Consider the following 26,347-nt stretch of genomic DNA (forward strand, 5'->3'; position numbering starts at 1 on the left):
TTTGAAAGTTAAGGTTGAGTCTAGGTGGAGGTTGAGGTCTCCTGTGATGAAAGTAGAGTCATATTGTACTGTGGTTCTTGAGATAATGTATGATAACTGTGGTTCAGCTTCTAACCACTTTCCAGGAGGATTGTAGAATAATATGCAGTAGATTGAGGCATTGGGAAGTCACTTTTTATTTCTACCATTAGTAGTTTTAGTGAGGTGAGAATTAGAGATTCTATGATTTTGATATGAAAAGATGATTTGTGCAGTATCACCACACCAGTGCCTCTGTGACCAGTTCTTGATAGGTGGGTGATTTTGTAGTATAATGGGCAGAGTATTTATAATCTGGGGTCATCTTGCATTTGTATCTATGCTTCGGTTAGGAATAAAAAGCTGGTTTGTAATTCATCGAGCGGATCGTTTATAATTTCAGTCTTGTTGACCACTGATCTTACATTAGCATATCCACATAGGATGGTGGCGAATACGTCTTCATTAGTTTAAGTGGTTGGGATTCTTATTAGGTTGTTTGGTTTTGGTTTAGTGTTGTGGTGTGATTTTCGGTGTCTCTGTGATCCAACCAGTGTGGGATTACCCATTTCATGTGGTCGGCGCAGTTTATCATAGGATGACTCCATGATGAGACTGAGTGTTTTGAGGGGTTATCTGATCTATTTTTGGGAGGGGTGAAGTAGGCTTTGGTTCATCTGGTGCTGATCAGTAGGCAGAGAATTGTTATGAGATACCAACTCATTTTGGTTAGTTTACCGTAGAAGACTGGGTGTATATAGTAGATGTATTATTTAAGTGAACTCATATTCAGAGATTAGAGCTCTATAGTAGGTAAATTAATACTAAGTACTAAAATTGGGGAGGGGGGGTTGTTTGTATATTGTGTTCTCTCGTTCCTTTCTTTTTCCTTCCAGTGAAATCAGAGCTAGTGTTCAGATCCTGGTTCTGTTTTGAGATTTCATTCATTACTTGTGGATTATTTTTTCTACCAACCATGAAAACAAAAAATCTGGAGGATAAGGATATGCCACATGATGGCCATCCAAAACATAACCTCATACAATGTTTAAATATACAAATCTTTAGGCAATGCCCATACTCTGTACATGCTGGTGCCTTTCTGCCCGATGTTAGCTCATGGAACCATCAGTTCTTAGTTTTCTGCAGAAACGAGAAGCTGTATCTTTGGTTTCTACTCAGCGCATCAAACTTAGAAATCATATTCATGCCTTCCCGATATTAGCTTTTTGTCATTTTCTTCATAATTCTTTATCTTTTTCTTTTTTTGCATTTCCCTTGACTTTGGTTCAGTTCAGTCAATGTTTTTTTATTTATGGTCTTCGGGCTATTTCAAGACCCATTTTTTATCCAGGGAGCATCAATGTTTTTTGGTATACATTTCACTCGACCTCCCTTGGCTATCAAACCTTTTGATTTTGTGTCGTCCATTTTTCCCTCTATATCAAAGAGGGCTCAGAGCGGCTTCAAGAAATGTACTCGATTTAATCGGACTATTTCATGCTCTGATCCCCATAATTGGTGTGTTCAGTGTCTAGGTCCTGAACATTGGGAAATTTGTTGAAAACTGTCTGCTTATGCAACAGAGGTCACTAAAAGCCTGAAGGATCCAATGTGAGAAATTTTTGTTCAATATCAGATCTAGCATGGTTAGAGTTTTGAGACCCGACACTCACACTGTATCGACACCAGTACTGTATTGAGTATCGAACATTGGATTATCTTCAGGGACAGGACTTGACATCATCTTTGTCCATGCTTCGCTCATCATGTAAGAAAGCTAAGAAGCAAAACTATTTCTCCCTTTCTAGGAATGGTGCGTCGTCTTCACCTCTTCAACGCTTAGTAATCGTTGATACACAGTGGACCACTCTATTACTCCTGATCATGTCTCCTTCCTGGTGTGCCTCGACATAGAGGCCTCCCACTCCCAGACAACATGCACTGCAGACTGCTTCCATGCCAATGTCTTTTCTGGTGTAGATGCTGACTTCAGGAGGAGATCCAGGCTGTGCTCAAACAAGAGCTTTCAGGGTTACTGTAGATACAGTCTATACAGACTTTAAAGGTGTTCATGCCTGCCTGCCTCAGCCCAGCATTGAGGTGTCCATCAAGGACGAGATCATGTACTCCTGTTTAATGTCAAGCATGGGTTAGCACAGACCCATTTCATGCTTGCATCGCCATTGGCAGAACATCGATGCTTAGTCAACATTCCTCTCAACGCACTCCCTGATTCATCTAGAAGGGGAATCTTTTGAGGAGTCTGATTCAGGTATCTCCAGCCATTCAGATGAGGGTTTGTTAGACTACTCAGCAGAAGAATCTTATGGCATATCGTCTGATTCTTCTCCTCCACCTGAAAGATGAAAGTCTCCACCAGAGAGCATATCCTTTACTGGCTTTGTAAGACAAATGGATCAAGCTCTTCCCATTAAAATGGAGACAGTGGAAGAACCTCCTCTGAGCATTTTGAGCTTCTTGACTAGTAGCATAGCGAGGGAGGATGGCTTCTAGCATCATTGCGCTCTTTGCCCCCTACTTTTCCCCTCCACTTGAGCACCCTCTGCATACCTCTTGAAATGTTTGCTGTTGCAATCAGCATCTTCTACTTCTTGCTCATGCTGGCCTTGGCTCCCTTCTGACGTCACATCCAAGTACCACAACCAGGAAGTGACATCAGAAGGAAACTGAAGCCTGTGCAAACAGAAGGTGGAAAATGCTGCTCACTCCGGCAAACATTTCAAGAAGTACATGGGGAGGAGGAGAAGCCGCCCACTTACTACGCTGCTGTTCTTGACTATGTATCACCACTAAATAACTGTATCAAGGTGCCTTTACATAGGGTCATGTGAGATACCCTATTAAGAACTGGGAGACCCCTCTATCAGTCCAGGTAACCCCTAAAAAAAACTGGTACAATGTACAGAATATAAAAATGTCCAGGATTTGAGAGAGCACAACTTCAACATTTCTCTCTAGTTATGGAATCAGCTCTAAAATGCTTCCGCAGTTCAAGGTCTTATGCTTCTGCTCCTCCAGGAAGGGAAGCTAGAACACTAGATTAGTCATCCATGCTCTTAAATAGGATTATGGACTGCCAGTTTTATTCTTTCATGTGTTTAAAATCCTTGCTTAAACAACTTTCAGTGTATGAGGAATTCCTCCCTCCAGAGAGACTTAAAAGAATTCCAACAGTTATCTAAGAACTTATTCACTACAAGAAAGTTCCTAGCCAGAAGCATATTTGATATATCTTCCAGAACATCTGCAGTGTCAATTGCTATTTTCTGCTTATCTTGGCTCAGGGTCTCTGATCTGGAAAATTCAGTCCAGGAATGCTTTTCTTGCAAGAGTGATGTTTCTTGCAAGAGTGGTGACCTGTTTGGAGACAAGATTAAAGAAGTGGCTGATAAAATTTTAAAAAAACACACAGACACCATTAGAACTTTGTCTAAGCCTCAAACCTCTCAGTTGCCATGTGCATAGGATCTTATCCCCTTTGTTTGGAGGCAATCGAGATTTGGAATTGGGCAACTGCTTATGGAATACTTCTCAGGGCAGTTTATTTAGTGGAGAAGCAGAAGGTATTGGCAGCCAAGTTGGGCAGACTTCTTCAGCCTCACGATTGGGGAACACCAGACATAGATCTCTTTGTGTCCACTCAGAACAAACTTACACAATTCTGTTCCAGACTCTTTGCCCCCAATCACATTGCATTTCTACATTGGGAGCTCAAGTTCCTCTATGCATTTCCTCCAATCCCTCTCATAAGGAAAACTCTATTCAAACTTCACCATGATCAGGGCACCATGATTCTCATAGCATCCCTTTGATCATGCCAGGTTTATTTTCCACTACTCCTAGAGCTTTCAAACCAATTTGGTTAGTGTTTATCTCAGTACATTTCACTCCCACCTGGACAAGAAACCTCTTTCTGTACATCCCTTAGTAGCCCATTTCATGAAAGGCCTATTTCACACAAAACCACCTATCAAGCCTCCGCCTGTTACTTGGGATCTTAACATGGTTCCCTCTTCTCTTTCAAACCTCTCACTTGGAAGGTCATTTTCCCCATAGCCCTCTTGTCTGCATGCCATGTGAGTGAACGTCAAGCCCTTGTATCGGATCTTCCCTATAAAAGACCCTTATCACAACAAGGTAGTCCTTAGAACACATCTAAAATTGCTCCCTAAAGTAGTCCTAGAATTTCACCTCAATCTATCTATTGTTTTTTTTTTCTTTCCAAAGTCACATTCCCATCCTGGAGAAGCAGCCCTTTACTCCTTGGACTGCAAGCATGTTCTGGCATGCTATTTGGACCTGATTGAACCAGATTGCCCTTAATCCTAATAGGCCAGGATTTGTTGTTTCCAAAAGAACCATCTCCACTTGGCTAGTAGACTATATCTTCTTCGCATATAGTCAAGCTGGCCTGATGCTGCAAGGCCTTGTAACAGTCCACAGTGTACATGTTATAGCTGTCTAGGTGGCTTATTTTCGCTCCACATCCAAATCTGAAAAGCAGCTACTTGGTCATCAATCCATATGTTTACTTCTCACTAGTGTTTAGAACACAACTCCAGAAGAGACAGTTAGTTTGGGTAAGTAGTTCTGCAGAATCTATTCTCTACATAAAACCAACTTTCCCTATAGGGTTTCACCATACTCATGTATATTCAGTATTTAACCCAGACGTGGACAAACTACGGTCCATGGGCCATATCCGGCCCATTGAATTTTTTAATCCGTCCCGTCGATCATCCGAACCCTGCCAACCCAAACCCCTGCTGACCCGACATCCTTCCCTCCCATCCGAACTCCACCGACCGCGAACCCTACATACCTCCCCTTGTGCTCAAGTGTTCTGCTACACGAGGGACAGAGGGAAGGATGGAAGCTGGGCAAGGGTTCTGCTGCACAAGGGGAGGGAGGGAGGGAAGGATACACGCTGGACCACCAGGCTATAAGGGGGATTTAAAAAGGTGATGGGGGATGTTTTAAAAAGGTATGACAGGGCGGGGAAGATTTTTGAAGGTACTGGGGGGATTTAAAAATCTGTCAAATTTAAGAACCCATTGTGGCCCACGAGTCAAAAAGTTTGCCCACCCTGGTTTAACCTCTTCCAGAGACTTGAACCTGGCAGCTTGGGAGTCCCATATGTGAGAATATTATGCCTGCTTGTCCTCAGAGAAAGCAAACTGTAGCAGCTGTTCTCCAAAGATAGCAGGCATATATTCTTGCAACCCACCCCACCTCCCCTAGTTGGTTTCTTAGTTTTGTTACTGAACTGATGGTCCTGCGAGTCAAAGTCAGGCAAGAAGGCGCCAGTGTGCACAAGGTATGCGTACTGAAGTGACAGTGCATTTGATAGTGTCCATACCGAGTTGTATGGATGATATCACCCACATGTGAAAATATATTCCACCTGTCTTTGGATAACACCTGCTCCAGGTATCTTTGCTTTCACTCCATTTCATCCAATATTGCTTTCACTTTGGTTGAATTTATATAGTGTAGAAAAATTTTTGTAACGTTTCTTTATCAGGCTTACAGTTTTTGTTATTAAACCACCAGTATTTTTAACTATTAGTTTATTCTGTTTCTTACAGGCTTACCAACATTTGGGTGTAAATAACAAACTTGGACTATCTGGAAGACCTGATAGACCCATTGGATGCCTTGGAACATCAAAGGTCTCTGCTTTAAAATGTTTATTTTAACAGCTCATAATAATTTTGGATTCATCTTAATCCACAACTGATTCAGAAAATAAGTAAATTGTATTCACTGCAGAAGCAACATGCACTTGAAAGAATCTTTTTACAGAGTTTCTAACACCTGTGCTGATGACTTAACAACTAGTCAGTTTTTTGAATATTCATAATACACATGAGGGGAAATTAGCATTTTTCTTTGTGGTTCCTTCATTCTGGAACAAACTACCATCTCTTTAAGGATAGAACTTGATTTCAAGAAATTTAAACCCAATTTAAAAGCTTGACTGTTCAAACAGGCCTTTAACCACTTTTGAATATCACTGGATTTATCATCTTCCCCTGCCTTCCCTCTCTCTCCCCACAAAAATTCTTAAGATTTATTTTAAGTGTGAATGTTTCTTTCCTATTGAAATTATCGTAGTTCCTTTCTTATTTTCTATTTATGTTTTAGTGTTCTAAACCACTTTGACTTGCCAGTTAGAAAAAGTGATATAACAAGAATAAAGAATAAATTCAGAGAAGGAAGCCTTCCCAGTGATTAATTGACCCCCGGGTTATGAATGAGTTACGTTTTTAAAGCTGTTATTAAGTTGGATTTGTAAGTCGAAACAAACTGTGCCAGAGCTTCCTCATTCTGCAGCTCTCCAGAAAGGGGAGGAGGGGCAACAGTGGCAAAGGCAAAGAGTTGGCGAGAGGCAGCTCTCAATAATCTGAAGTCATTTTCAGCCTGACTTCATTTCCAATGAAAGCGCACAGGAAGTGATATCAGTCAGATGAAGCACACTGCAACTAGGAAGGAAGGGTAGGCCTGACTGCATTAATTTTATTTTATGTTTTTACATTGTTAAACAATTAGGTCCGAATTCTGTATAGGATGTCAATCCCGGGCGTCCTATAGAGAATTGGGCCTACACCCGCCCAAAGTTAACCCGACATCTATGTTGCAGACGCCAGTTACAGAATCAGGTTTAACGTGCCCGACATCCCTCCCCGGACCCCCCCCCCCCATGGCACCCCTGAAGATCGCCGGCAGGAGGGTACCCAACCCCTCCTGCAGACCCCCCAGCGGCCCTCCCGACGATCGCGGCAGGAAGGTACCCAGCCCCTCCTGCCGACCCCCCAACGGCTCTCCTGACGATCATGGCAGGAGGGTACCCAACCCCTCCTGCCGACCCCCCCAACGGCTCACCCCTAAGTTCACCGGCAGAAGGGTGCCCAATCCCTCCTGCTGGACGCCCCCCCAGTGAACACCACCACCCCGGAACCCCCCTTGACCTTACCAGTAAGTTGGACCGGAAGGTTCCTCGCATGTCTGGCCAGCAGGCCCGCCTCCGTCCAAATGAGGCGGGCCTGCCCCTACCCTACCCAACCCACAGGATCCTAGAGTCCTAAGTATGGGTTGTACATAAGTTTGGATGTTCATATTTGCTGTATAATGCATTAAAAGTCAGGTCTTTATAGCTTAATATCTTGCAGTATGTAATTAAAACCATCTTTGTACACCTCTGTTTGTCAGATGAAAGATCAGTTGATGCTTCTAGTCAAGACACCCCCCCTTTTTTTTTTTTTTTTTACAAAACCGTAGCGCGGTTTTTAGCACCAGCCACGGCGGTAACAGCTCAGACACTCATAGAATACCTATCAGCATCAGAGCTGTTACCTCAGCAGCCGGCACTAAAAACCACGCTACGGTTTTGTAAAACGGGGGGGTTAGTGTGGCACTTCTCAGCTGAGGAAACTACATTTGAGCCTCCGAGTCTTGTAACTAAATTAAATATAGAAACTTGATGGCAGATAAAGGCCAAATGGTCCATCCAGTCTGCCTATCTGCAGCTTCCACTTTTTCCTCCTCTCCCTATGAAATCCTACATGCTTGTCCCATGCTTTCTTCAGTTCTGACATAGTCTTTGTCTCCACCACCTCTACTGGGAGGCTGTTCACTGCATCTACCATCCTTTCTGTAAAAAAGTATTTCCTTCAATTACTCCTGAGCCTATCACCTCTTAACTTCATCCTATGCCCTCTCATTCCAGAGTTTCCTTTCAAATGAAAGAGAGTAGCCCCATGCACATTTATGTCATGTAGGTATTTAATCATCTCTCACACAAGAATAAATAATACCACTAGATAACTAAAAAATTATGCCATGTAGTTATATCTCCCCTCTCCTGCCTTTCCTCCAAAGTATACAGATTGAGATCTTTAAGTCTGTCACCATATGCCTTATGATGAAGAAACTGACCATTTAAATAGCCTTCCTCTGGACCGACTCCATCCTGTTTATATCTTTTTGAAAGTGCGGTCTCCAGAATTGTATACAGAGTCTTATACATGGGCATCAATACGTTATGTTTAATATCATTTGTTATACCACCTACACCGTATTACAGACCTCAGTGGTTTACATTCTAAATTATATCAAATACTGATCTCAGCGGTTTACATTCCAAGTTACATTAAATATCTAAGAAAAATCAATTCCCAAAGAGAAATGAAGAAAAAGAAGAAGTGTACTGTAGATAAAGACGAAGAAACTGCATCTAGGCACAAACTAAGAAGCGGCAAACAAAAGAAAGAACAAAAATTAGGCACCCCCACAAAAGAAAGGTATAATAAAACAAATCAAATCCCATTCAGTCTCCACAGTATCATCCAAATTGGTTGCCCAGTGTTTGTAAACTTCAACCGGCAGCTCTCAGCTGGGTTCCCATCCGTCTGCTGCACACTGGAGGCCGAGGAGGGAGGAGAGAAGGCAAGACTGCTGACGGTCCCAAGCCACACGGACTCCAGTTGCAGAGGAACAGCGACCAATGACCAATGGCTCAGCTGAAAGCGGAGTTCTGCTGCTATGGCCTTTTTTCAGTTTCCTTGCCACCGGTTTTCTGCCCCTGGGAGGACTCCTCTTCTCACCCTCCTGCCGCTTCTTGTTCAATTTGAAAGAGCCCAAAGTTCTGCTGTCCCTAGTCTGCAGCAGGTTTCCTCCATCCACCAGACTCTTGACGGTTAGCCCCTGGCAGCTGCTGTTCTTCTCCACCTCGTAGCCGGCTGCTGCCAGAGCCCCACCACTGTGCTCCTCTGAAGGCCTGATGCCTTGCACACTTTTTCACCGCTCCCCTAGGCTTTGCTGCCTTTTTCCTAGCTGCGCCTGAAACATGAGGCTGCGCAGAGGTGGAGGCTATGCAGAGGCAGATGCTGCTGCTGGAGTGGTTTCGGCCATGCATTGCTGTGCCCCCATCAAGCAGCAATCCCCTGATGTCGCCTGTGGGCCACGGCACATCAACCAGGCCCTTGCAGACAGGTGCGTGATCCCACAAAGACGATCAAATACCAGGCCTTTAGGTTGATAGACAGTTATGCTAATTCTATAACTGTCAAAACTCCTCCTATCCAAGATGTTTTCCGACTCTCTTGAGTAAAAATTAAAAAAAAAGTACAGAACCCTGTAAAACTATGAGTAAGGTAGATGAGATACATAAAATAAAGTAAAAACCAACAAAATAAAACTAAAAACTCCTCATGAACACAATCCTTTGAGAATCGATCAGGTTCTACTACATTTCTATCCTTATTTGCATTTATGGCTTTTTTGGTAATAGAGTCAGTGAGCTCTAGGCACTAGTAACTTACGCAACTTATACAAAGTTTACCACAGTGGACTAATGTTACACATGCATCCTTCCTAATAAGATGTTGGAGTTTTATTTTAACCAATTAATCATTCTGCCAACATAGTTCTTCACAGGTGTAAACAAGCCTTACAAATACTTGATTGCAAGAGAATCTTGCCTTCAAACCAGAGTAGGCCATAAGTTTGTCTACTCAGCTTTTTTTGATTTATTTTTTGATCCAAACAAATCTGGACTTGCTGTAGACAAACAAATCCCTTTTCATGGAATAGCAGATTGTAGTACTTCCTTTTATCCCAAAGGAAGTGTAACAGATTCATCAGGCTCACTGTTAGAGCCTTAGCCATATTAGTGGCTCATCTAAAACTGATCTCCATTCAGGAAATTTGCAAGGCTGCAGTCTGGATGTGTGTTGACACATTTACATCCCAATATTCTTTAGATACCGACTCATGTGACAGGGCCTCTTTGAGGGTTAAGATTCAATCTATCCTTTATGGGGCCCATTTTTATTGTTTGGGTTGTTTCTCCCAAACAAGTCCTAAAAAGAAAAGGGATTTTGCCCCTACACAAGGTTTTTTTTCTTTTTTATCACCAACAGTGTTGGTTATTCTTCCCATTTATTTATTTTAAAAAATTGTATTACCTGCTTAAACCTTCAGCTGAGGATTCCCAGTTCTTTGGCTTATTTTGCTTGATGCCCTCACCCCCCCAAAAAAAAGAAGAAAAGAAAAGCCAAGCTGTGATCAGTGATTGATATTCTCAGCAGACAACAAAATAATCAACCATTCATACCCTCCTTGCCTCCCTATGAAACTAGATTATAAGCTTTTGTGTAGGACTGAGAGAGCTCAAACAGTGGCAGCTGCACAGGAACTCCCTTGCTTGCTCAGAAACAAATCTGTGTTTTTAAAGCTTAGCTTGATGATTTTTGCACTTGGAAAAGTTAGATGGTGTCACTCTGTTGTATAGCTGGTATTCCTGCTGAATCCAGGAGCAGCTTTTTTGTGTGTGTGTTACATCTGTAAAACACCTCAGATTGTTTCCAGCTTTGCAGGTTTTCAGGGCTTAAGTCAACATTGGTTTTCTTTCTACAGATTTATCGAATTCTGGGGAAGACAGTGGTGTGCTACCCAATTGTTTTTGATTTAAGTGATTTCTACATGTCTCAGGATGTAATGCTGCTCATTGATGACATAAAGGTATTTTTATTTTTTTTAATCATGGGTCCACAATATATTTGAAAGAACAGTAGTTTGTATAAATTATTTCTTTAAGAAATATCTGTGTAAAATAATTATCCAAATGCAATTAACTTGATTTGAAAGGTGTATTTTCTTTAAGGTGCGAGTCTAGCTGGAGGGCAACCATGCTTGCTTATATGCATAATATCCAGTTTAGCAAGTAAGGAGGGATACTAAGGGCTCCTTTTATCAAGCCGCGCTAGCGGTTTAACGTTTGTAATAGCGCGCGTTAAACCGCTAGCCACTAATGCCTGCCTTGAGCAGGCGGTAGTTTTTTGGCCAGCGCGGGGGATAGCATGTGATTAAAAGTCATGCGCGCTAACCCCGCTAGCACAGCTTGATCAAAGGAGCCCTAAGACTCCTCATCTAATTTTGTCAAGTGTTTAGTCCTTTCCAGATGTGGTGGTATTCTTTAGTTGTTTTATATTGCCTCTGGAAAATCATTGGGAAAATACATTTCCAATTTATTATACTCAATGTTGGGGGTGGGGAGGATGCACCATAGGCATCCATGCACATTATACAAAAGTTATTTAGTACATCGGCTTTAGTTATGCTGATGACATTACTGTAGTTATTCCTTTTTCTTCTACAGTTTCATCTATCTCTTATATTATTGATGGAGAACTGGATGTTAGAACACAGATTAAAATTAAATTCTGATAAAACCAAATTTTTGTGACCACCCATGGACCAACAAATATTGAGATGGGAATTACATTACATTACATTGATGTCTTCTATCCCGCCAATACCTTTCAGTTCTAGGTGGTTTACAACAAGAAATTAGCCTGGGCATTCCCAGGGAGATTACAAGGTTGATAGCTTTAGTATGCATCGGGATCTGGGAAGGGTCGATACGGTTTGGTTAGATCATTTGACAAATTTCTTGAATAGTATGGTTTTCAGTTCTTTCCTGAATGTTTTGTAGTTGGGCATCGTGGTCAGCAGATTTGAGAGGTGGTGGTCTATTTTTGCTGCTCTGGTGGCTAGTAGACTGTCATATATTTTTTTTGTTTTGCGTGCCTTTGATTGGGGGGTGGGTAAAGTGTCCTTGAGTTCTCCTTGATCTGGATGTGTTTTTACAGATTAGGCGGTTGTTCAGATAGCTTGGTCCATTTCCATTTAGGGCTTTGAATAGGGTGCAGTAGAATTTGTGTTGTATGCGTGCTTGTACTGGGAGCCAGTGTGAGTCTTGGAAAGCTGTAAAGTTTTCAAATTTTTATGAAACCTTAAGTGATTGATATCAGTCCTAATATAAACAGATAGATTATTCCAAATTTTAATGAGTTACCCTGTCTGCTGCCTGTACCTGTGAAGACTCTATACCTGGCTACCACAGTCACTATGAAAAGAACGGATGCAAAGTGACAGTAGTTACGTTAGTCCTAAAGATAATCAGATGTTCTACAGGCTTCACTATCTATCTGTAGGTCAGCATAAGAATTATTTTTAAGACACTTAAGGAATACTTCCAGATGGGGCATATGTAGGGTGGCTGGATAGAGTTGAACATATTAATATCCACAAATAATCCAACATTATTTGCTCAAAAACAATTCCAACTGAGTCAGCTGAATAGGTTGATTTGATCTTTATGCAACCTTGGGAAGAGAATATTAATTGTGATGCATGTTAATTCATTACCACAGTCTGAAAAGCTTTGGTATAATATAGTTTATCAATTTAAAAAGCATGAACTGCTAAATACCGAACAGAGTTTTGGGACCTTCCTCACCCACATCTGGCATGAAATTAGAAGTCCAAGATTTTTATTTTTAGTATTTATATATTACTTACAGCCTAAGTGGTTTACATTCAGGTACTCAAGCATTTTTCCCTATCTGTCCCAGTAGGCTCACTCTCTATCTAATGTACCTGGGGCAATGGGGGATTAAGTGACTTGCCCAGGGTCACAAGGAACAGTGTGGGATTTGAACCACCGTGCAGTGTAGTACTATATTTTTGTTGTACTTTCCTCATGTAGTGCTTACATTTTATAGTGATCAACATATTTCAGGCAGGCTGTGTAATCAGGGGATCCCACAGAGTGACCAATGAGATGTATAAGAATTGTAAAAATGTCAGCAGGTTAGAAAGAAGAGGGTATGAAGAAGGGTACTGTGCCCACTTAAGTGACACACTTATAACTATTAATTCCATCATTCTCTTTTACAAAGTATACTCTTATTAGTTGGAAACAAATTTCTGAGTTCTTTGACTTTTGTGGCTTGTGCAAAATGGCATCATTTTTATTTTGTATGATATATTCAGAAGATCACATTTATTGCCATAGAGCACAGTTCTTCAGCCGCCGGTCTGCAGACCGGTGCCGGTCCGCAGAAAATTCCTGCCGGTCCGCACAGGACCGGCGAGATCAACATCTTAAATTTCTTGCCGGTCCGCACAGGACCTGCAAGATCGAGGAGCTGTAGTTGCGCAGGGCCGGAGAGATAATGGGGAGCCTCAGACTGTGCTTTCTCCCCTCCCAGCGGCTCTCCTTACAAGCGCAGCGATTCAGGAAGGAAGCCTTGGAGCTTTTGCTGAGTTGGGCCGCCTCTGATGATGCAACTTCCGCTTTCCTCAGAGGCGGTGTGACCCAACAAAGGACCCGAGGCTGCCTTACTGAATCGCAGCGTTGGCAAGTAAGGAGAGTTGCTGGGAGGGGAGAACGCTGCTGAGCATGGTGGAAAAAAAAAAGGGACAGCTGCTACTGGACCTGGAGAGGGAGAAGGAGAGATGCTACTGGGAGGGGAGGAAGGAAAGGAGTCTGGGAAGCTGCTGGGCAAGTGGAAGAAGGGACAGCTGCTACTGGACCTGGAGAGGGAGAAGTAGAGATGCTGCTGGGAGGGGAGAAGGGAAAGGAGTCTGGGAAGCTGCTGGGCATGGTGAAAAAAAAAGGGATAGCTGCTACTGGACCTGGAGAGGGAGAAGGAGAGATGCTGCTGAGAGGGGAGGAGGGAAAGGAGTCTGGGAAGCTGCTGGGCATGGTGAAAAAAAAGGGATAGCTGCTACTGGACCTGGAGTGGGAGAAGGAGAGATGCTGCTGGGAGGGGAGGAGGGAAAGGAGTCTGGGAAGCTGCTGGGCAAGGGGAAAAAGGGACAGCTGCTATAGTACCTGGAGAGGGAGAAGGAGAGATGCTGTTGGGAGGAGAGGAGGGAAAGGAGTCTGGGAAGTTGCTGGGCAAGGGGGAAAAGAGACAGCTGCTACTGCACCTGGAGAGGGAGATGGAGAGATGCTGCTGGGAGGGGAGGAGGGAAAGGAGTCTGGGAAGCTGCTGGGCAAGGGCAAGGGGAATAAAGGGACAGCTGCTATTGGACCTGGAGGGAGAGAGAAGGAGAGATGCTGCTGGGAGGGGAGGAGGGAAAGGAAAGGGAAGAGAGTTACTGCTGGACAGGGGGAGGAGGGAAGGGAGAAGAAAAAAAGGAAGGAAACGGCTTGCAGGGAGATTAGAGGAGGGGAAGGGGATGAGGTGGGAAGGGGGGTCAGCAGAGAAATTGAGAGGGACAAAGATGCTAGATCTGGTGTAGGAGAGATAAAAATGAAGAAAGCAGTGAAGCTGGAATGAATCGTGTAAAAAGGAGAGAGGGGCATAGGCTAGATGGAAAGGGGAGGGAGGCATAGAAAGAAGACAAATACCATATGGAAGGGGGAAAGGTCAGACAGTAGATGGAAGGGGCAGATGCTGGACTGAAGAGACAGAGAGGGCAGACGCTGGAAGGAAGAGAGTGAGAAGAAGATGAAAGCAGAAACCAGAGACAACAAAAGGTAGAAACAAATAATTTTATTTCTGTTTTGTGATTAGAATATATCAGATTTGAAATATATATCCTGCTAGAGCTGGTGTTAGACATAACTGGGGACTGCAAAGTCCAGGCAGTGGCTTAGGGCTCTCTCTGACCAGGGGGCAGTTGCCCTAGTTGCACTCCCCTAACCCTATTTCTGCTATGTGTGACTGCAATATTCTGTTAGCATGATATTTCTGTGTAGCATTCTGTAATAATTTGGCTTATTCAGTTTTCTTGATAGTAGAGGGGATATATGTGAAGGGGTGGGGAGACAGGGGTTTTGTTGATCCTTGCTCTGTATTATTTGTATTTATAAAATGACAATTGTACAGAATATTGTTTCTTTTTATACTTTAATAAAATACATTCAGTATAAAATCATAACTGAGGCTTGTGCGGATGGGATCAGATGGTTTGCGAGGACCGAGCTCGCGGAGACGGGGCGGAAACGGGGTTTTTAAATTTCAGTCCTAGTAGTTTGCCGGTCCACAAAATAATTTTTTTCCCCCCCGCCGGTCCATAGGTGTAAAAAGGTTGAAGAACACTGCCATAGAGTATAGGCTAAGAAATGGGATATACCAGAAAATATCACCTGACATTTTTCATTTCTTTACTAAAGGTGCTTAGCATTTTCACTGCCTTTTTTTCAGTAATCCTGTGGCTTGCTTATTCTGTCCTTTTGTATTAAATATCATGCTTTGTGTTTACATAGAATGCACTGCAGCTTATTAAACAGTATTGGAAAATGCGTGGTCGTCCTCTGTTCCTTGTACTTATTCGAGAAGACAACATCAGGTATGAAAAGATGCATAGAGGTCATTCCAATTCATTAATAGATCCTCGGAGTACATCTTTGCATCCCCAGCAAAGCCTTCTGTTTGATTTATTTTTATTTTAATACACAGAGGAAGCAGATTTAATCCTATATTGGACATGTTGGCATCATTTAAAAAAGGAAATGTTGGAGATGTAAAGGTTCACGTTGACAGGTTACAGGTATGTTACTAAACACAGTGCCACTCAGTTTTCAACTGCTCTTGTACTTTGGTGTTACTAACATACGTATGATTGTCTGGGGTGGAAGAGGTTATTTAAGTAGTACTGATATATTAGGTTCTTACCTGGATAATTTTTTTCTGTTAATATATACAAGAGTTCATACAATCTATGTTCGCGAACCACTTGCAGAAAGATATAAATCACCAGTGGAATATAGCTACCTCTTCAGTTTGTACCAAAGCAATTGAGCTTTACTGTAACAGGAGAAACAAGAAGGAGGGGTTCAGGGAACTTCCCTGGAAATAACAAAAAGCAGGTGAATTGTAGAATGCATAGTGCGGGGCTCTAAGGACTCCTGTTACATATACATAGAAGTCCGAACATTAGGTGATGTATCAAAGCAGTGTCAGACGTCTAGGGAGGGGCAAATGAGCTTGCCCATAAGACGAAGGACCCAAAAGCAACGTCCTCTTGAGCCACCACGTCCACTCTATAGAACTTTGAAAAGGTATGGAGAGTAGACCAAGTAGCTTCTCTATAGATGTCTGGGTGGAACTGCCTGGGACTCTGCCTATGAAGATAGCACACTTATCTTAGGACAAACAGGCAGCATATTCTCATATGTGGAAGTGTACTGTCACTTTAAGTTTTAAGAAATTTTGCGACTGCCCGCACTGCGAATGCACTTGTGCCTTCCCGCCTGATGTAGGCTCACGGTACCTCGGTTCTTTTTTTTTTTTTTTTTTTACATAGAAACATGACACAGATAAAGGCCAAATGGCCCATCTAGTCTGCCCATCTGCAGTAACCATTATCTCTTTCTCTCTCTGAGAGATCCCATGTGCCTATCCCAGGCCCTCTTGAATTCAAACACAGTCTCTGTTTCCACCACCTCTTCCAGGAGACTGTTCCACGCATCTACCCCCCTTTCTGTAAAAAAGTATTTCCTCAGATTACTCCGGAGGCTATCACCTCTTAACTTCATCCTATGCCCTCTCATTGCAGAGTTTCTTTTCAAATGAAAGAGACTCGACTCATGTACATTTATATATATATACTAGTCTTATAGCCAGTTACATTAACGGGTGCTAGAATATATGTGTGTGTGTGTCTGTCTTTATTTCTTTTCTCTCTCCTTAGCCGCTTTCTGTGTTTTTTGGGGGGGATTTTTCCTTGGCTATCCACAACCACCCCTTGCCTGCTCCCCATCCATTATAAGAACATAAAAAGTTGCCCCCGTTGAGTCAGACCAGAGGTCCATCTTGCTCAGCGGTCCGCTCCCACGGCGGCCCATCAGGCCTAGTGCCTGAACAGTGGTCCCTGATCAATTTTGTAACTTACCTCTAATCCCATCCCTATAATCTACCTTTACTCTTATCTGTACCCCTCAATCCCTTTGTCTTCCAAGTACCTATCCAAAGCTTCTTTGAACCCCTGTAGCGTGCTCCTGTTTATCACATCCTCTGGTAGCGCGTTCCATGTATCCATCACCCTCTGTGTGAAAAAGAACTTCCTGGCGTTTGTTCTAAACCTCTCCCCTTTCAATTTCTCTGAGTGCCCCCTTGTACTTATTGATCCCCTTAATTTGAAAAATCTGTCCCTGTCTATTTTTTCTATGCCCTTCATGATCTTGAAGGTTTCTATCATGTCTCCTCTAAGTCTCCGCTTTTCCAGGGAGAAAAGCCCTAGCTTTTTCAGTCTGTCAGTATATGAGAGGTCCTTCCTTTTACCTCCCCTGTGTCTAGGCCCAGTCTCCTTATCACACCTGTATTCCTTTTCAGCCCCTTCTCTCACAACTCACCTTTTGCAGTCCCAAGCTCCAGCGCTCTTCTCCGAACTGTCTTCTTTTAACAGCCTCCTACATCAGGTCTCTTTACCCAAGAGCCCCCCTTTAAAGCCTCTTTCCCTCACATGTCCCCTTTTTACAGCCCCAGCTCCAAACCCCTTTTTAGCCCCCCCAGCCCCCTTCTCACATCTTTTCCCTTTCAGTCTCCAGGCCCAGCCCCCTTTATACAGTATGTCCCTTTGCAGCCTCCTTCTCACACATATCCCCTTTTCTGCCCCCTTCTCTTACACATCCCCATTGTCAGCTTTTGCGGTGGCAGCTGCTGCTGACCACCAGCCATAACTCCATTACAAAAGATCCTCGGACGGTTGGGAGTGATCTCCCCCTCCTCCCTTTTCCGGGCATCCGATCTTAAACCAGGGGAGTTTACTTGGGGTGGGGGGGTCACAGCCGCAGGCATCGGGAGGAGTTTTTGTTGTTGCTTGGGGGAAGGGGGGGGTTCGGGAAATCGGGGGTGCCGCTGGTCTGTTACATGTTTCATCTGAAGGTGAACGCCAGTCCCAACTCTGAGCGATCCTCCGCCCAAACTGATTCCCCGCTTGACCTCCCTTACTCGGTTTGCGTTAGCCAGCGCTAATGTGAGCGAGCGGCTCTAGCACCGGCTTCTCCACCCAGACCCTGAGCACGCGCCACGCTGCTCCCCTTAGCTACCCGGAAGTACCGGGCTTCACTCGCCTGTTCCCAGTAGGCCAAGAGAGAGGGGGGGAGTGGCTGCTGTGGTGATCTGGCTGACTCCCTGGTGACAGGAGCCGCAGCAGCACCTTTAAAGTGAAAAAATAACTTAGGTAAGGGAGCCGGCCAACTGGCATTTCAAGTTGGAGCTTTGCTCTGGTCTGCTCCCTGCCCGCCTTGCCATATTGTATTTTTTTATTTGAAAGACGCGGCGGTGGCTCCTCTCATGATCCCCACCCGCGTCGGAAGTCCGACGCAGGCGGGGATCGTGAGAGGAGACACCGCCGCGTCTTTCAACTAAAAAATACAATACGGCAGGGAGCAGCCAGACTGAAAAACAGCAAGGAGCAGCATAGTAAGGCAAGGAGCAGGGCAGAGGGAAGAACAGCAGAGCTGACAGCCGCCGCGTCCGACATCCGCCTCGGGGAGGAGAGAGGACTTCAGGCAAGGAGCAGGGCAGAGCAAAAAACAGCACGGGCCGACAGCCGCACGGAAAACGGATGCACGCGATGGGAGTGCGCATGCGCGGCCTAGCGTTTTATTATATTAGATGTATATTTATGTATATGTAGGTATTTAAACATCTCTATCATATCTCCCCTCTCCCACCTTTCCTCCAAAGTATACAGATTGAGATCTTTAAGTCTGTCCCAGTATGCCTTATCATGAAGACCACATGCCATTTTAGTAGCCTTCCTCTGGACCGACTCCATCCTTTTTATATCTTTTTGAAGGTGCGGCCCCCAGAATTGTACACAATATTCTAAATGAAGTCTCACCAGAGTCTTATACAGAGGTATCAATACCTCCTTTTTCCTACTGGTCATACCTCTCCTTATGCAACCTAGCATCCTTCTAGCTTTCACCGTCACCTTTTCAACCTGTTTGTCCACCTTAAGATCATCACATACAATCACACCCAAGACTATGGACAAGTTTGCACGTCGCCTATACCAAAATTCTATGCTGGCAAGCAGGGTCCTTAATTACAATTTCTACATGTCCTATTATCTAAATCAGGGGTGTCCAAGGGCCAAAGGCTGCATGCGGCCCCATGAAGTATTTTGTGTGGCCCCGGTCGAGGGCAATGCAGTGTTTCCCTCTGTTGCCCCCGGGTGTTTACCGTCTTGCTGGCACCCTCCTCTGTCTTGCTGCAGCGTTTGCGCGGCCCCAGAAACATTTTTTTCGACCAATGCGGCCCAGGGAAGACAAAAGGTTGGACACCCCTGATCTAAATCAACTGGTAAGGAAATTGCCTACCTTTGAAAAGTAAATTCCTTCACAGCATCTTCAGGAATATCAGGACACTATTCGCACTCTTTCACAGACTAGAAAATATTTAGTGAGGTCAGCCTATGATGATTTGAGATGTCATCTGGAGCATCTGCTATGTCAGTGGCACCTAGCTAGGTTGAGAGTCTCAGATATGGACGTCAATCTCCAAGATTAACCAATATTCTATGTTTAGAAGAACTTTTTGGCGATTCCAATGAGGCAGCCACATAAAAGTTGACGCAACATGGAAGAATTGGAATTCTTTGGTCAGAACAAAGACTGAGATTCCAGCTTCACAACAGTCTGCTAAACCAGTGTTTCTCAACTTCTTCAAGCCAAGTACCCTCTAAGTCTAATAAATATCAACCGAGTACCCCCGCCCAAGCTCTGCCCCAGACCTGCCCAGGCTCCGCCCCTGACCGCATCCCTATAATAATAGTACTAATTGTAATGCAATTTCTTCCATCCATTTTTCATATACACACAATATTATAATAATGCATAATGGCAACCACAAAATTAAAAAAACCCCACACACTTTAGCCTTTCCTCATAGCGAAGTCATCCCATCCCTTTTATCATTTTTGTCGCCCTTCTCTGTACCTTTTCTAATTCTGATATATCTTTTTTGACATGCGGCAACCATAATTGCACACATTATTTGAGGTGCGGCCATACTATAGAGCCATACAAGGGCATTATAAACATTTACATCTTTGTTTTCCATTCCTTTTCCGATAATTCCTAACATTCTGTTTGCTTTCTTAGCCGCTGCCACACATTGAGCTGAGGGTTTCAACATATCCTCAAAGATGACACCTAGATCCTTTTCCTAACTTAGAACTCTGCATCACATAGCTATAGTATGGGTTTCTCTTTGCACTTGCTCACATTAAACGTCATCTCATTTTGATTCCCAGTCTTTCAATGTCATCCTCCTGTGTTTAAATGTCATTCAGCTCTGCAATGGTTATAGGAATTTTTAATATAATGTCTTGTTATTACAGTTGTAATTCCTTAAGCCTGGAATAATTATTCCATGCTTCTCCCATTTCTCCATTTTCCTTTTATTAACAGCTTAGGTAGGCTTATGCTTAGAGAATGACACGAGGACAAATTTTTTCCCTGTCCCCACGGGAACGCATTTTCCCATTCCGTCCCTGTGAGTTCTTTTCTTGTCCATGCCCCATTCCTGCAAGCTCTGTCCTCAACTGCACAAACCTCGAACACTTTAAAATCATAAATGTTCAAGGCTTGTGCAGTTAAGGCAGCGCTTACAGGAATGGGGCAGGGATGGGGACAGTGACAAAACTCACGGGTATGGGATGGGGAAATTGAGTTCCTGTGGGGACAAATTTGTCCCCGTGTCATTCTCTTCTTATGCTACAAGGCTATACAAATAACAGGGATATGCAAAGTTTTATTTCTGAATTAGAAGAGTTCATTATGAGAATACCATAAAAATAAATGTTCTATTGTCTGAAGCCTTCTCCCACTTAGAATATATACCATTGAACAGTTCAATTATAAAGCAACCTGATGGGTGATCACATGAAACATTCCATTGTGACTACAGCAGTGTGTCACATTAGCTTCCTTTCATGTCAAAAATAAAAATTATAAAAATCCAGACTTTGCAAATTACTGGATATCTTATTGTGCCAATATTAATAAAAGTAATAAAGGTTTCATATGAAAAATTAATGACAAGTAATTAGTAAGTTCTTGTTGCTGACAATATCCTTCTGTTTTCTGCTCATTGCAGTAATTCATGCTCTCCAAGGATGAGAAGGCATGATATTCTCATATCTGGGTGACGTCGACCATAGAACCCGGCACGGACAGTCACTTTAAATTTTTAGGACCGCTCATACCACGTGCATACTGGCACCTTCTCACCCAACTTAAGACTGCTCAACTTCAGCAATTCTTAGTTTTCTACGGAGCTCAGAAGCTGTGTTTTTCAGTTCTCTTAAAGTGCATCAGACTTTAGCCTTTTTTTGCCTTCCCTTTGGTTTTATCTTCAGTTTGTCATAATATTTTCTTCTGTTATATGCCCTCATTTTTAGTTAAAATTATTTTTTTTTCAAAACTGGGTTTTTGGACCTTCAGGCACTTTTCAGCCCATTCCCTCACCTGGAGCATCAACTCTTTTGGTTTGACATCTACTTGATCTCTCTGGGCCATTGAGCCCTTTGACTTCACGTTGGCAGTTTTCCCCTCGATGTCCCAAGGCACCTAGCACTTTCAAATGGTGCACTTGATGAATTAGGAACATTTCAGGTCAGACCCATACAACTGGTATATGCAGTGCTTAGGTTCTGATCAACAATATATTTCATGTACACTGCTCCCATATGCAAAAGTGTTCGCTTAAAGCTAGAAAATGGCAGTTTCAAAAACTTTTCAGTATATCTTCAGGGACATCAAGCATGGGTGGTGACTCTTGACTCCAACACTCATCCACATTCAACTCCAGCATCAACAATTCACTCCACTTCCTCGTTTTTGTTGCTACCAGCTTTGGGAGAGCCTTGTAAGCGAGATAAGAAGCAAACACACATCTGCCCTGGCAGATATACATTGGTATCATCTACTCCATCAGTGTACTCCAAATGTCAATGCACCAATGATGAATAACCATCTTTACAGTTGGTGACTCCTCAGAGGCATGCTTCACCATCAAGGTTCCTAATGCCTCAACACTCAACTCAACAAACGCCTATTGTATCCTTGTCAATATCGGTACCAGCACCTTAGATGCAGAGCAGCTTCGAGTGCTGCTGCAGCAAAAACTGGCTGAGTTACTGCAGTTGCATCCTGTACAACCTCCTGAATCATCACTCCCAGCCTCAACCCAGTCCAGACGTCAGTCACACAGTCCTTCAAGGCATTGAACTCAAGCTTCCACATCAAAAAGACACTCAAAGAACACGGTGTCAACTAGGGAGAAATTCTGGTCATCGTATGTCAAAAAAGATATAGTGGCATTAGAAAAGGTACAGAGAAGGGCAACGCAAATGATAAAAAGGATGGGGCAACTTTCCTGTGAGGAAAGGCTAAAGAGGCTAGGGCTCTTCAGCTTGGAAAAGAGATGGCTCAGGGGTGATATGATAAGAGGTCTATAAAATACTGAGTGGAGTAGATATGAATAGCTTGTTTACTATTCCAAAAATACTAGGACTAGGGAGCATGCGATGAAGCTACTAAGTAGTAGAGTTATTTATTATTTATTTAGATTTATATCCCGTCCTCCTCAATGAGCTCAGAATTTAAAACAAACTGGAGAAATTGTTGTATCACGGGGATATTATTGTATGAATTTCATTTATATGTTCAACATGTCTGTATCTTGCCTCGTTAACATTTCTCTTTCTGTACTTATTGTACATTGTATATTAAAATCAATAAAATATTTGAACAAAAAAAAAAAATAAACTGGAGAAAATATTTCTTCACACAACGTGTAATTAAACTCTGGAATTCATTGCTGGAGAATGTGGTGAAATCAGTTAGCTTAGCAGGGTTTAAAAAAGGTTTGGATGCATTCCTAAAAGGGAAGTCCATAAACCATTATTGAGATGGCTTGGGGAAATCCACTGTTTATTCCTAGGATAAGCAGTATAAAATCTGTTTTACTACTTGGGATCTAACAGAATAAAATCTGTTTTACTACTTGGGATTTAGCTAGGTACTAGGAATCTGGGTTGGCCATTGTTGGAGACAGGATACTGGGATTGATGAACCTTTGGTCTGTCCCAGTATGGCAATTCTTATGTTCTTATGAGCAGGTCACACTATCAACACTCCCCTTGATGCTCCACTTCCAGAAGAGCTGACATCAAGAACTCTGACTTGGATTTGTCACCACATCTTTGGATGATTTCCCATAGATTTTTGGTGATAAGTCGTATGGGATACTGTTTGATCTTTCACCTCCTCCTCCTTGATGCAGGTCTCCATTTAAAAGTCTGTCTCTTACTAACATTATTAGATGGATGGGACAAGCACTCCCTATTAGCATGGAGTCTGAAGAGGAGCCTTGGGCACAGGTCATGAAAGCCTTAGACTATGAAAAGTGGCCTAAGGATTGCATCAAAGTGCCATTACACAAACTCATGAAAGAAGTCCTCTTTAAAAACTGGGAAACTCCACTATCTGTCCCACTGGCTCCATGTAAAATGGATTTGTTATAGAGATCCAGACTTGTCCTGGATTTGACAGGCTGCAACAACACTAATCTCTAGTGGTTGAATCAGCCCTGAAACAAGCAAACAGCTCTCGTACATGTGCAATTAATCCACTAGGCAGAGAGAGCAGAACCTTAGGCAAGTTTGACAGGCAGGTATTCCAAGCAATGATGCTAACATAGAAACATAGAAATAGACGGCAGATAAGGGCCACGGCCCATCTAGTCTGCCCACCCCAAAGACCCTCCCCTACCTTTCTCTATGAATAGATCCCATGTGTCTATCCCATTTGGCCTTAAAATCAGGCACGCTGCTGGCCTCAATAACCTGACTAACCTCAATAACCTAACTAACAGAATACTCAATTATAATTTTTATATGACCTTTTATTTAAAGTCTTTAATTAAACAGTTGCCAAACTTTGAGCAATATCTTCTATCAGATCAGATTAAACCTTTCCAACATCTGACCAAGAACTTGTTGGAGATCAGAAAGTATATGGTCAGATCCAGCCCGACACGAAATCAAGATGGTGACGAGAGTGGACGCCTGAGAGGGAGGCTCCGCTAAATCGTCCTTACCGGCATTGTTTAATAACGATCTCCATAATTGAATATGGGGAAGAGGAAGGGAGAACCTCGCACCAACCCTCCAGTGATGGCGGTGAACCCACAACGGTTGATTCAGACGACTGCTACAACTATTTCGGGAGAGAGCCCGAGTTCTTCGGGTGAATTCGGCTTACAGGAACAGGCGGTGCTAAGCCCGGAGCAAAGATCAGCTCCACCCCAACCAGGAAGGAAGTCGGTGGAGGGAGCATCTGAGAAGCCGAAGCCTAGACAGGAGGTTTTGGACCTCAGCGTTGGAGGGCCAACTATACCAGCCTCACCAGAGGACGGAGTGGCAGGAGAAATACATAAATTACCCCACACCAGGGCAGAGGTGAGAGGTCCTACTAGCAGGTCTAACATCAATTTTGGGATTTTGGAGAGACCTGATAAGATAGACATGGAAGCCTTATGGCAGGCCATTTCAATTATGGATGCAAATCTTAAGCTTTCCTTTTCTACTTTAAACACAGATTATGAGGCTATCTACTCCAAAGTAGAGCAGCAGGGTTTGGCTCTAAAAAAAGCGACTGAGAAATTGGAAAAACAGGAAGAAAAATTGATAGAAATGAAAGCTTTAGAAATTGAGTTGGTTATAGAAAGAACTTTTATTTCAAGAAAATGGAAAGCTTTGAGAATCAATTGAGGATAAATAATTTGAGATTCCTGAATTTCCCTAAGTGTCCCTTGATTGCATCTGTGGAGATGGCAAGGAAATACTTTAAGGAAATTTTGGCTATTCCATCAGAAAATTTTCCTCCTATTATGAGAGCTAACTATCGTCAGTTAAAGAAACCTGTGGTGGTGTCAACTCCTAATGGGAATCAAGGAGAAATTGGGACAGATTACAACTTAACTAATTTCCTAGAGAACTCTTTGGAGGTTATTACAGAGAGAAAAACCTTGCTGTTAACACTTGCTTTGGAAAGTGATAGGGAATATATAGTATACTACGAATGTATTTCCATCATATAAATGGTCAGTTCTTGGGTTCTAATGTTTGTGTATTTCCAGATTTATCTCAGAAATATATAAGGCGGAGGAAGGAATTCTTGGCATTGCAGCCAAGAATCCTCACCTTGGGAGGTATATTTCTATTAAAGTTTCCTGTAAAATGTTGTGTTACATATCAAAATAAGAATTACCTGTTTTATGAACCCAAGCAACTGTTAGAATTTATAGAATTAAAAGAACAAAGTGTATCTGTAGCTTACGAAGTGTAACCTGACATAAACCGGTTGTAGGATATGCAGAGTATTGCCGTTCTTTCGTTAGTTTTAAATTTCCACAGATCTTATTTTTTCCTGTTGATTTTGTTTAAAATTGTGGACTAAATAATGGTTGAATTACTTATGTTTTACCTTTCTATTTCTGTTCTATGGAATTATTGATCTGTTTCAAGTTTGTATACAGGTCGTGACCTGTTTGGGCCGCCGCGAGAGCGGACTGCTGGGCAGGATGGACCTATGGTCTGACCCGGCGGAGGCACTGCTTATGTTCTTATGTTCTTAATGTCATAAGAAAAATGTTATAAATAAAGAAATTAAAGTATATGGTCAGATCCACATTTGATGTCACCTCCCAGACTTCAACAGTGCCCATGGCAATGCACAGGCAAGCTTGGCTCCAGATCTCAGATTTAGATACTAACATCCAAGATCCTCTTTCTAATATCCCATGTATAGGTGATTGCATTGAGGAGGCTACAGAAAAAAATCAAGAAACACAATGATTGCATAACAGCCTTGTCTAATGTGCAATCATCTTGATGATATTCCTGTACCTCTAGACGCTCTTATTCTTCTTCCAAACATCCATCGGCTCAAAGGTGGCCTAGACAGCAGAGACAACAAAAGCCTTAGTCTCAACCACAATCCAAGTAGCAACAGTCCTTTTGACTCCCTTCTAGAGACCACTGACAACATCTCTTTCATGATCTTCCCATAGGAGAGAGTCTTCACCACTTCTACCATCGCTAGACATTCAACATCAGACCAATGGGTTCTCCAGGTGGTGTCCCAGGGTTATGCCCTACGACTACTATGAAAGCCTCCATCCCACCCTCCAAGAGTCTCTTTTCAGCTCCCTCCAGAAGACCCTCCTTCACCAAGAGCTCTCAGCCGTTCTCCAGTTCAGTGCAGTAGAGCAAATTCCTCTGTAGAAAAGGAGCCAAAGGTTCTACTCTTAAGTATTTCCTGGTACCGAAAAAGACCAGAGCTCTCTGCCCAATTCTAGACCTCCTTGCTTTCAACAAATACTTAATGAAGGAGAACTTTTTGCATGGTCTCTCTGGGAACACTCTCTTACAATGGGAGAATGATTGACTCTGGGAACACTCTCTTACAATTGGAGAATGTTTG

General features: G+C 42.9%; 1 protein-coding gene across 5 annotated transcripts in view; it reads left to right on the plus strand.

Moving 5' to 3' along the window:
* The window catches only part of PHKB (phosphorylase kinase regulatory subunit beta), a 379,505-nt gene that overhangs the window by 293,357 nt on the left and 59,801 nt on the right, over window positions 1–26,347 (plus strand). For all 5 annotated transcript variants that reach the window (XM_033940814.1, XM_033940811.1, XM_033940816.1 and 2 more), the window contains 4 exons: window positions 5,631–5,714; window positions 10,462–10,566; window positions 15,110–15,192; window positions 15,303–15,393. In XM_033940814.1, coding sequence (XP_033796705.1) covers window positions 5,631–5,714; window positions 10,462–10,566; window positions 15,110–15,192; window positions 15,303–15,393 — 363 coding nt within the window. The remainder of the gene's footprint in view (window positions 1–5,630; window positions 5,715–10,461; window positions 10,567–15,109; window positions 15,193–15,302; window positions 15,394–26,347) is intronic.

Source organism: Geotrypetes seraphini, chromosome 4 (assembly GCF_902459505.1).
Source record: "Geotrypetes seraphini chromosome 4, aGeoSer1.1, whole genome shotgun sequence".
Lineage (NCBI taxonomy): Eukaryota > Metazoa > Chordata > Amphibia > Gymnophiona > Dermophiidae > Geotrypetes > Geotrypetes seraphini.